Source organism: Chelon labrosus, assembly GCF_963514085.1.
Source record: "Chelon labrosus genome assembly, chromosome: 7".
Taxonomy (NCBI): Eukaryota; Metazoa; Chordata; class Actinopteri; order Mugiliformes; family Mugilidae; genus Chelon; species Chelon labrosus.
Genome location: NC_140343.1, coordinates 1,195,098 through 1,206,921, shown reverse-complemented (window position 1 = coordinate 1,206,921; position 11,824 = coordinate 1,195,098). Strand labels below are relative to the sequence as shown.

At 41.4% G+C, this 11,824-nt stretch overlaps 2 protein-coding genes across 3 annotated transcripts; one reads left to right on the top strand and one right to left on the bottom strand.

The window, feature by feature from the left end:
• The first annotated feature begins 258 nt into the window (after positions 1–258).
• Positions 259–6,394, top strand: LOC311490479 (interferon-induced protein with tetratricopeptide repeats 5-like). 2 transcript variants are annotated; one of them, XM_084547972.1, is made up of 3 exons: positions 259–602; positions 2,666–2,861; positions 4,055–6,394. In XM_084547972.1, the coding sequence occupies exons 2-3, from the start codon at positions 2,854–2,856 to the stop codon at positions 5,412–5,414; spliced, it is 1,368 nt and encodes a 455-aa protein (XP_084404098.1). In that variant the 5' UTR covers positions 259–602; positions 2,666–2,853; the 3' UTR covers positions 5,415–6,394. The 2 variants fall into 2 exon arrangements, with proteins under 2 accessions (XP_084404098.1, XP_084404097.1); XM_084547971.1 differs by lacking the exon at positions 259–602 and having other exon boundaries at positions 2,635–2,861.
• Positions 6,395–6,562: 168 nt separating this feature from the next.
• prpf38a (pre-mRNA processing factor 38A) lies at positions 6,563–11,065 on the bottom strand. The gene is made up of 10 exons (XM_084547973.1): positions 10,878–11,065; positions 10,063–10,222; positions 9,574–9,695; positions 8,720–8,805; positions 8,511–8,621; positions 8,161–8,267; positions 8,047–8,073; positions 7,848–7,939; positions 7,027–7,075; positions 6,563–6,899 (listed from the first exon to the last, which is right to left on the bottom strand). The coding sequence occupies exons 1-10, from the start codon at positions 11,005–11,007 to the stop codon at positions 6,854–6,856; spliced, it is 930 nt and encodes a 309-aa protein (XP_084404099.1). The 5' UTR covers positions 11,008–11,065; the 3' UTR covers positions 6,563–6,853.
• Positions 11,066–11,824: the final 759 nt, after the last annotated feature.

Below are 11,824 nucleotides of genomic sequence, written 5' to 3'. Positions count from 1 at the left end.
AAATAGAACTCCAACTCTTGGAGACAGACAGACTGTATTTTTTTTGAGTGAGGAATTTTACAGAATTAAATAGGTCAATTAAATACAAGTATACGAAAAATGTCATATCGAACTATTATTATAACTATTATATTAAACTAAAAAACACATTTAAACACAATATGTAAATAATCCTAATTTGTCCAGTACAGAAATTAAAATATCATATTTGTTTTGCATCATGTAATAATTTCTACAGAAAAGAAACTGAATCTTTAAATCAGGTCTTTCTGGTTCAGTGATGAGTTTTCATAGATTTAGATTCCCTTTCGTCCAAATCGAAACTCAGGCTGCAACGACACGAGAGGATCCTGGAACATCCTGCACGGCTTCTTTCTTTCTTCCAGGTTTACTCGGATCTTGTTTTGTCTCTGTGGAGGATCGTGAAACTTTCATTCGGCTTCTAAAAAAGTTTCAAGTCTCGATCTGTTCGTGTGCGTCTCAAAGTGCGTCAAAAGAAAAGCGTCTGGATCCACATGAGTTCTCCGCACAACATCAACAACAACAACATCAACAACAACAGACAGAGACGTTAATATTCACAGGAACAGCTGGATGATGAGGTGAGGAGCTCCTTCTTTAATTCTTTACTGTTTGGTCCAAAGGTTTAGAGAAAGAAAATCCTCCGTGTGTTAGAAATGTGTTCACTGGTTTATTTAAGTCAGTCTTAACCTGGGGGGTATTCCAGAAAGCAGGTTTACCGCTAACTCTGGGTATGTAAACCCAGAGTTAGCGGTAAACCTGGGATTTCGGTTCCAGAACGCTCAAATATGATCAGGCTATGTAAGTAACTATGGTAACATAGGCTCTGAACTTAACTGGGTATGTAAACCCAGAGTTAGCGGTAAACCTGGGATTTCGGTTCCAGAACGCTCAAATATGATCAGGCTATGTAAGTAACTATGGTAACATAGGCTCTGAACTTAACCTGGTAGGGGTAGGTTTTGTATAGGTTATGTTCGGGTATTTAAGTGCACGTTCAGCCAGACCGCTGTTTCCACACTTGTCACACAATGACGTTTCCTTTTGAGGAAGATCCAATTGACATTGAAGCACAAATCATTCGGGCTATTCACCGTGAGAGGGTATAAGACCACGACTTGATATCCTTTCTTTTCCTGATGAGTTTTTGCCAGAGCGCTACTGTTTTTCTGCGGAATCTTTAATATATTTAAACAACATTCTCCATCCCCACATTTCGAACGTTACGCATCGTGGATTCGCTCATCGTAATTGTTGCGCGTGCGATAACCTATTGCACAACATTGCAACGTTGCGCAATGAATTAGTTCCTGCTATTGAGGAGCAGACAGGAACACATTCAGCAACTTGACATCAGAGATGGTCAAAGAATGCGTGATGAAATCTGTCACAATCACTTCAACCAAAAAATAAATAAATAAATAAATGCACGTAAGACTGTTTCACACATTTATTTGCCCATTGCGTGTTTCATGGCCTGTAAAGAGAAAACACTTCATTATAGAGCAAATGTTCTGATCCAGTGTTCTCATGCACTGACAGAAAACATGAAGAAACTATGCTCTAGTCTCTGCACAGCATTTCTTTACCTCGATTCCTCCGTGACTGCTGATAATGTCTATTCATCCTCCTATTATTTATATGAACGGTAATATTGGCTATAAATTGGTCATTTTCGAACATGCAAGGCTACACAAATTAGACATAAGTGATTTAGACGTAGGCCTATTAGGGTAAATACATTGCACTTGTTCATTTTGCTCCTCCTGGGAGGTTGAGGGCTCCGATGACGTGCCCCCAGGAATCCCCTCCATCATCGGACGCCCTCGATTGATACTGATCGCCAACTCCTCCACAGGGGCGGGGGGGGGGGCACCGCTGGCCCAGAACCAGTCTTCCTCTCCTCTGCTTTCTTCCTATTGGCTTTGAAATGAATGTAACTTGTTGCAATACGGCAATTCAAGAATATAATACTGGATAAGTGATGTCTAAGATGATGCACCCAGATATATCTTACCAACTTGGACAATGTTTTTATATTTTGTTTTGACCTGCGGCCACGTTCTCTTAATGGCGGTCGGGTTACATCTAATTAAAAATAATACAATATATGACAAGGTAGTCTATAGTATAAGAAAGTCTCATACAAAGCAGTTAATATGTAGCCTAATATCTACTGAATTATTGTGCTTCTGACACATTAGTGTGCTATAGCCTACTAAACTTACGCATTTACGCGGTCGGCAATTCTCTGCCAAGCAAGATCTCGTTCCTTGGCAGACGCGCAAGTAGCCTATTGCTTTTTTTTCGTGATTATCGCTCTTTCCTCCTCGTACGCCTCGAGCAGAACTTGCTGCTCCGCTTCAGAAAAATAGGCTGCTCTGCGCTTTGCCATTTTTACTCATGGTTTCGACTCTCAATAGATGATGCCTTTATAACTTCGCCGTGATCGCGCACAACTCTGGGTTAAACAATCCGGGGTTGATTGAACTGATTGCTAACCGGTGTTTTGGAACCGACAGCTCGGGTTTAGTCGCCTCAGGTTCAGACAACCCAGAGGTTAAGTTTTATCTCAGTGTTTGTTAAACCTGCTTTCTGGAATACCCCCCTGGAACATCCTGCACGGCTTCTTTCTTTCTTCCAGGTTGACTCGGATCTTGTTTTGTCTCTGTGGAGGATCGTGAAACTTTCATTCGGCTTCTAAAAAGGTTCGTGTGCATCTCAATGTGCGTCAAAAGAAAAGCGTCTGGATCCAGATGAGTTCTCCTCACAACAACAACAACAACAACAACAACAACAGACAGAGACGTTAATATTCACAGGAACAGCTGGATGATGAGGTGAGGAGCTCCTTCTTTATTTCTTTGCTGTTTGGTCCAGACTAGCACCCTAGTCTCGTTTCATTCTGGAGTCAATTCAAAGTGTCGATAACAGTGAATTCATACAACACACAGATAACGTTAGGAAACCAAACTGTGGACTATTAATCTCACAATGTTTTATGAAGAATAGCTTCATATTGGCGCCAGTTGGTGAAACATTCTGAGAGGGAAACGTTTTTGGAACAAAGGTTTTTCCTTGTGAGCCTTTACAGCCGAGCACAGAGCAGCTACATGCCAGGACCGCTTCATTGTTGATGTGTATCGATGCTTGATGAAACCAAATGTGGCTTCGCTTCGCTCGCGTCGTCGCTACCTGTGAACACGGAAGGAGGAGACGGTCTGAAGCTGTGCAGTGACCAATGACTGACAGGGCAGAGCTAGTTACGTCACAAATTAGTCAAATTTGAAACGGCTTGCTGAAGGACACATTACACTCTCAGACCATTCATGACAAACTGACTGCATGGCTTTTATCAGCTTTTCTGAGCAGGCAGACATGTCACACGCCCTACTAAATGTAGAAAAAGATCAACAGGTGAGATTTTCATCCATTTATCCTCCTTCATATACCCTTAAAATCTGTTGAATGGGTGAGTAAGGACATTTTCATTTGAAATAAGTCAGTGGAAATCTCCCAGTACAGAGTAAAACACAAAAGGCCACAGATGTGTTTATTTGAAAATTGTTCTCATTACTTGTTTAGAGAACTTGCTTTTATTGGAAAGAGTTAAATTCATATTTCTGTATTAATGATTTCTGATAATATATCTGAAAAGACAAACTGTGTCTCATATTAAATAACTATTCATTATGATTGGCCCATGATTTGGAGTCAGTTCTTAATTTCGGCCCCTTCTCTGATTTGAGTTTGACACCACTGTTCTCCTCACAAAGGTTTGTGAGGTTTCTTTCTCTCAAAGGTTTAGAGAAAGAAAATCATTTGTGTGTCATTCAAACACATGATATACAGTTTATTCTTTCACCTAATTCTATTTTTCATCTAACTTGTACTTTAGCACTTAGCTTATTTGTTTCCTTATTTCAGTGTTGTCCATTTATCTCCTCATCCGTTGCTGCCTCTTTATGCTCTTCACTACATTTTAGAGCAGATTATTTTAACATTATTCTTGTTTTTAATATTTTTTCATCAGTGCTGCTGAGACTAAGTCGACCCTGGAGTCCAGACTAGACGCCCTGCAGAGCCACTTCACCTGGGACCTGGTCTTCGGCAGGTCCATGTTTGTCCTTCTCAGGGACAGACTGAAGGACATCGGCACCGATGAAAGAAACAGCTGGCTGGGTCATGTTTACAACCTGCAGGGGTTCGTCCACTATCAGATGGGATTAGTTGAAGAGGCCCGGAGTTTCCTCAGCGAGGCCACCAAGGCTTTCCGTCAGATTAGGAAGGGGGACTCAGATGAGGGTCCCTGGTTGTTGGTGAACTACGGGAACCTGGCTTGGCTGCACCACTACCTGGGTGAGGAGGAAGAGACTGAGGCTTACCTGTCAAAGGTGGACGCCCTCGTGAAGGAGCACCCATCTCCATCTGAGGACGAGCTTCACCCAGAGATCTACGCTGAAAAGGCCTGGACCCTGCTGAATTTTGGCAAAGACCAGAAGAAAAAAGCTGCAGATTATTTCCAGAGAGCCATCAGGATGCAGCCGGACATGGTGGAGTGGCAGACCAGCTACGCCCTGGGGTTGGTGAACGCCTCCAAGCATGAGACGGGCCTGAGCGCTGACGTCTTAGAGAAACTGCAAGCAGCGAAGGAGAAGGATCCAGAGAACTTGTACCTCGCCATTCACTGTCTCGAGCAAAAGGCAAAGGAAGGAGAAGACATAAGGGATGAGGTTCGTGAGCTGGCTGAAAAGATTTTAATGAATCCTGTCAGCAGCTACAGTGGCATTAAAGCAATACTGAGGCTCTATAAGCAATACATGTCCTACGATGATGCCATCAATCTGGCAGAGGAGGCTCTGAGGAAGCATCCAGACGATCGCTACCTGAAGAGGTGTGCAGCCCTCTGCTACAAATGGAGGATCCTTTTTGAGAAGGACACCCTCCCAACGCAAAGCACGATGGACAGAGCCATCAGTCTCCACAAGGACCTGATCTCACTTTACCCCGACTCTGCTCTGGTGAAGAAGATTGACCTTGCCAGCGTTTACGGCAAGTCAAGTCAGGGCATGCACAAAGCAGAGCAGATCTACCAGGAGCTGCTGGAGCAGGACATGGAGCCTATGGATAAACAGATGCTCTTCAACCGTTACGCCAAATACTTGACCTTTGACCGCAACGAGCACAATAAGTCAGTAGATTATCTCATGAAGTCAGCGGAGATACCTTACGAGAGCTTCTTCCGCAAGAACAGCATCAAAGATTTGGAGAACATCCTGAGAAGAAGAAAGAATCATCGGTGGAGGGACATCCAGGAGTTTCTGGAAAACCTGCAGAACTATGATCCTGTTCCATCTTTTAATGGAACCAGCCCAAACTCCAGAACAAAATGAAGGGTTTGCACCACTTAGAAAAAAAACTGTATACTTGAATCAATGTCTCGTAACAGTAGAATAAAAGGGATGTTTGTAGTAATTTGAATTTTAGATGAAAATATTGAACTTTGGTTTTTGATTTACCTCCAAACCGCCCGTTAATGTTTTAAATAGATATCTAAAAGTCTGTTGGTTTTTTCTGGTGACACTTTAACTACTCTTTAACTCTAACTAGTGAATAAATAGTGCCGCTGTCATACTGTTAAATGATGCACAAACTGCACCTTGATGCACTTTGTTTGCTGCTGATAAAAAATCCCTGTTATGTGTCTCAATCTGCACAACGTTAACGTTCTGATAGCTATTTGTTGAAGCCACCATGGAGGAAGGAGGAAACTTTCAGGTCAGCAACTATGAGCGCTACCCTTGGTTGACAGGCTCTGAGGAGAACTCTAAATAGTTTCTAAAGTTCTGGTGAGTTAAATGAATTATATTTACATCTGTTATGTATATCTTTGACATTTTATTGGGTCGACATTGATGTTTCTGCTGGATTTGACGTATGTGGCACTGGTGGCTGCAGAGAGTGAGAGGAGACTATGAATTGTTCTAAGTGAGTTTCTTTCTTTAGTAATGACATTCATCTCTCTATATGAGATACCTGTCTATGATGCTACGTCCTGTTTTATTGTGTATCTGGATGATGTTGATGGTTTCTATAGCAGTGGAAGACGTGTTTTAAATGAGGTTGGAGGTTAATGAAGGACTAGGTGAAAAATACACGCCCCAACACTGATTGGATCCAACCAATCAGAGACATGTAGTTGGAAACTAATTAAATTCCAAATTACTTATATGACTGAAATGATCTGATTGGTCCAGGAGTTCTTTGCAGGAGCAGAATCAGTTCTAAACAGAGAGACTCCAGATAAACTGTGCTGCACAAAAAGTTTGTGGATAGATTGTTCGGGGCAAATCCACCCACAAACGTTTATAAACTAGCTTCCATGCTAACACAGGTTAGCATATTTTCACTTTGTTATTATCTACAACACAAAGTAAAACGGTGTGAAGTAGCTGTATGATTTCCTGTGACCTGCACCACAGTGATATTTATTATTTCACCTGATAAATTTCTGTAGAATAATAAACGAGATCGTTCTCTGATGAATCTGGGTCTTTATTTATAACACAAACATCACAATCTGTTCACATTAAACTCACTTTCTCACATCCTAAAGTAATCCTCAGGAAAAATGGAGAGTATAATTTCATTTGTTTTTTTGTCTCTCAGAGGATTTGAACCAGAGCTTGAGGCTGAAGATGAATCAGGACCACGACCCGCTGAACGACCAACACATCACTGGTCCCATGTCGTAAAAAAGAAAATTCAAACGGCATGTTGAGGTTTATAAAAAAAAAAGTAAAAAAAAAAGATGTTTTTAAAAAAGCAGCGATCACTCGTTTCCTCGTCGACTCTTCTTGTGACTCTTTTTTGAACTCCTGCAACGAGAAAGAAAAGAAAACCTGCTCATGAAGGACATTTAAACGAACATTCAACAATGTCAACATTAAATAACTGTGGCTGCTTTTATTAGAAGGATAAAGAACGACGGTTTGAATAAGTCACCTCTCTGGGGTCTTGGAGTGGCTGCGATGTCTGTGGCTTCTGTGGTGACCTGCTCCACAAAAACAAAATCTGTCATTAACACAATTATCTTTACGAACATCTGGAACAACAACCAGGCAAGTTAAAAAAAAAAAAAAAAAAAAAAAAAAAAGGGGTTTTATTGAATGCTATAGTGGCTAGTCCTATACTTAGCCACTACCGGCTGATAGTGGGCTTGAAGCTGTTAAGACGTGTTCTCAGTTTACTTAAATTGTCCTTTTATTTCTCATGACGGTGCCTTTGGTTATAATGAAAACAAGTAGTTCAAAAAAGTAAACTCGAACACAGTCGAAAACTGTTGGTCTCCTTCCACTTCATCAAACAAAACAGCTGTAGCCACCACTGCATGACATTTTGCTGCCCCCTGGTGGCTCGGAGGAAAACAACCCTCAAACAAAGAGAGAAAAGAATATGGATCTTAAAAATGCAATTAAACATCTGAGAGATATTTTGTAATAACTAGAATATAAATGGGACAAAAACTAGACCTTTGAGAGCTCAAACCAGCTCCACACCAGTTCATTTCGAGGGCTGGGTGTCACTACTGATCTCCTGATTTGATTTGATTCAATATCAATTCACGTTTCAACTTTTAAACAATTGTACTTCAATCTAATACGTCTTTCCTTTTGTGTTTGTTATACTTTTAAAAACCCAAATACTGTCCTGGTTTGAATCTGTCTGACGCAATGATAGAGACAACGCCCTCGATCATATTTAAGTTATTGTGATGCTCAAGTTGTTTTAGTGTATTTATATCTGTGCAGCAGTCGTCCACCTACCGGGGGATTTGGAGCGGTGCCGCCTCTCTCTGGACCGGCTGCGGTGTCGGCGGGGGCTCTTGCTGCGGTGGCGTTCTCTGCGAGGCGACGGGCTGTTCACACAAAATAACAAAAAAAATTAAAAACCTTAAAAACATATACCAACGGTCCACGGCTCACGCGGACGATGATTAAAACTGAAACGTGAACGCAGCCGTACCTTCGCCTCTTTGGAGATCTGCTCCTCCTGCGAAAGGAAAGTTTTGATTTATCGTTATTAGAAACAAGAAGACGGAGGAAAAAGAAATGACTTGATCTTTATTTCAACACGGACCGTCTGGGCGAGCGGCTGCGTCTGTAACGTGGCGACGGCGAGCGCCGAGGTCGGTCGTTGTCACGGTAACCACGTCTGTGAGGTTCAGGGGTCTGCAGTCTCTCCGGCTACAGACAAAAAAAATGGAAAAATGTAAATTTATAATAATAACAACAATAATTAGCTTCTTTCTGCAGCACAAAAATAAAATAAAAAAATAAAACTCTGAGCGTCCATTTCCTTAATGAGATGTTGTTAGCTTAGCAGCTAAAGCTAACAGAAAGCAAGAATATTAACGTATTGAATAAAAACAGATGCCTGTATGTCAGTGCTGTGGGGTCTTTAATGAATCCAACAGTATCTATATTTACCTTCTCTTCCTCCTCATCTTCTTCTTCGCTGCTCTCCACTTCATCCAGATCCTCCTCCAGAGCGCTGATCCTTGTGTCCAACAGCTCGGCCTCCTCCAGGACTTGTCTCTTCTGTAAAAACACAAAACATCAGCGCTTGTGGTTTGTGAAAGGAGGAAACCAAACCAAACCAGACCAGACCAGACTGGACCAGACGGTAATGAACGCACCTGAAGCCGAGGCAGGATGATGTCGCACATCCTCTCGGCATGAAGGAGGTCGTCGATGAACTCGTCCACGTGCATCAACTCAAACTCTGCAACGGAAACAAGAATGAACTCTGATTCAAACTGATCCTGATAACGATGCAGAAAATCCTTCACGCTCTCCAGGGATGTTGTGACACCAATCTTTAAATATTGAGTCCTGATCTGATCCTAAATGTCCTAGAGTTGGTCTCCTGTGTCTTCCTAAAGTCTGTCCTTGTCTTCCTCGTCTTCTCCTAGAGTTGGTCTCCTGTGTCTTCCTAAAGTCTGTCCTTGTCTTCCTTGTCTTCTCCTAGAGTTGGTCTCCTGTAGCTTCCTAAAGTCTGTCCTTGTCTTCCTTGTCTTCTCCTAGAGTTGGTCTCCTGTAGCTTCCTAAAGTCTGTCCTTGTCTTCCTTGTCTTCTCCTAGAGTTGGTCTCCTGTAGCTTCCTAAAGTCTGTCCTTGTCTTCCTTGTCTTCTCCTAGAGTTGGTCTCATGTGTCTTCCTAAAGTCTGTCCTTGTCTTCCTTGTCTTCTCCTAGAGTTGGTCTCCTGTAGCTTCCTAAAGTCTGTCCTTGTCTTCCTTGTCTTCTCCTAGAGTTGGTCTCCTGTAGCTTCCTAAAGTCTGTCCTTGTCTTCCTTGTCTTCTCCTAGAGTTGGTCTCCTGTGTCTTCCTAAAGTCTGTCCTTGTCTTCCTTGTCTTCTCCTAGAGTTGGTCTCCTGTGTCTTCCTAAAGTCTGTCCTTGTCTTCCTTGTCTTCTCCTAGAGTCGACTGGATTCAGTCCAATAAATCTTTCTGTCTGTGTTAATGTAGCGTGGAGAGTAATTTCTTAACCTCACCTCCGTTTCTGTTCTGACTCTTGACCTTCCTGTAGTCGTTGTACAGAGGCTCCAGGTATTTGTAGCAGTCCACTGCAGTGCCAGTTAACCTCATGTACATCGCTCCAAGTAACCGAACGTATCTGAAGGAGCAGGGACACATCGTCTCAGTGAGAGTTCATCAGAGGAGACATCGACTGACAGAAAAATATTTAGATGAACTAAACTGGCCACAGTGACTAAATGAGATATAAATAAACATAAAATAATTATTAAAAGGTTAAGTTATTATTTAAAAAGAATATAAAACTATTTTAACTATAAAACTATTATTTTAATAGACGATAACAGAGTCTTAACAGACAGAGCATCGTAACACAGATATCGTTTTTATATATAATATGGTTGACACATGAAAAGTTAAATCTTCTTCTGATTCCTCTGAACGAGACTAAACTTGATCTTTCCTCCTACATTAAACTTTCCTCCTCTTGCTTTGCAGTGACTCACTTGAAATCCTCGTTTTTGATGAACTCGACGATGATGTCTTTCTCCGGCTGGATCTGCAGCATCTTCAGCGTGAGGCAGAGGAAGGGAGTGGGCTTGATGTTCCCGCCGTAAACGCCTCCGACAAACTTCAGCTCCATGGCTTTGTCGACAACCAGCTCGGCTGTGGACGACACACACAACACGAAAACAAAGCGTTGACAGGAAGCAGGAAGACGCCTTTTCTTTTTTCTCTTATAATTATTAACTCATTTACTTGTTGTGGTCAATTTGGTTTTAATGTTTTACACATTTTCTGGTTAAACAGAGGACAAAAACTACAAACCATCTACTTTAACACAAGAAAGACAAGTTAGAGAATCACTGGCTGGATCCTGATTCTCAAATGTTTTGGTTTTAATGTCACAGATCAGAGTCAAATGAAATGTTTTCTGGTCTGTTAGGAGGAAGAAAACTAAATATTTTATGACATAAATAAGTCCCTCAGAACATCAGATCCCATATTTATCATTTTAACATTGATTTTCTTTTCTTTTCAGGTAAAATAACTGTTACACAGAGCTAACTTTAAGCCTGAAGGCTAATTCAACCTATTAGAAAACAGACACGTTCCAGTTTTCCAGTTTGGTTTAACGACACTAAATTACACATATAACTCCATTAGCGTTAGTAAAAGTAAAATTCCCTCCATATACTTGTCTAACTTCAATGAAGAGGATGGTTTTGAAGGTAAACACGTTTAAAATCCGCCGGGTCTGGATTAGCCCGCTAGCCCAAAGGGAAGCTAACGTTAGCTCGCAGGCTAACATGCTACTGACCGGTCAGACCGAAGCACTCCTCCTTCCAGTATTTAGACTCGTAGATTCGGGTCCGGATGATCTTCTCCACCAGGTACTGTGGGTTGGTTCCGTGTATGCTGTTTGCATCTTTAACGGTTCTGTTTGCCATCGGAGCGGAGACTCAGCGACGTCGCTAGCATGAACAGTACAACGTCCGCCTGCGAGACCACAGCGGAAACGGTATAATAACACTTCCGGGTCGGCATTTTCAGAATAAAAGTTGAATACCTTTTTACAGATGGATGGATGGATGGATGGATGGATGGATGGATGGATGGATGATGGATGGATGGATGGATGGATAGATGGATGATAGATGGATGATAGATGGATGGATGGATGGATAGATGGATGGATAGATGGATGGATGGATGATAGATGGATGGATAGGTGGATGGATGATGGATGGATGATGGATAGATGGATGGATGGATGGATGGATAGGTGGATGGATGATGGATGGATGATGGATAGATGGATGGATGGATGGATGGATGGATGATAGATGGATGGATGGCCCGGACAGACCCCCGAACCAGAGGCAAAGGTCAGGTAGATAATAGTGATAATAGTGAAGGAAAACAATTTGTTTTACATTTTTTATAATATTTGTCGTGAAGTGATAATTTTGTTTATTTAAGAAAAAAACAGAGAGAAGTTCATCAAAGGGAGAGATTTAGTTTTATAATTGTATTGTGGTGTCTGAACACTCTGCCTGAAAAACTATTTGTTTTCATTTGTTCTCAAGTGATCATTTGTGTTGTTTCTGATCAAAAACTTTTATTGTGATAATAAATTATTTTCTATTTATTTATAAACTTTGCCCAAACTCTGTACTGGATTGTAACTGATTAATAATCCGAAAATCACAAAAACACTTAAAGGTCATGAAAATTAATTGAGATTTAGACTGATTCAGATTGATG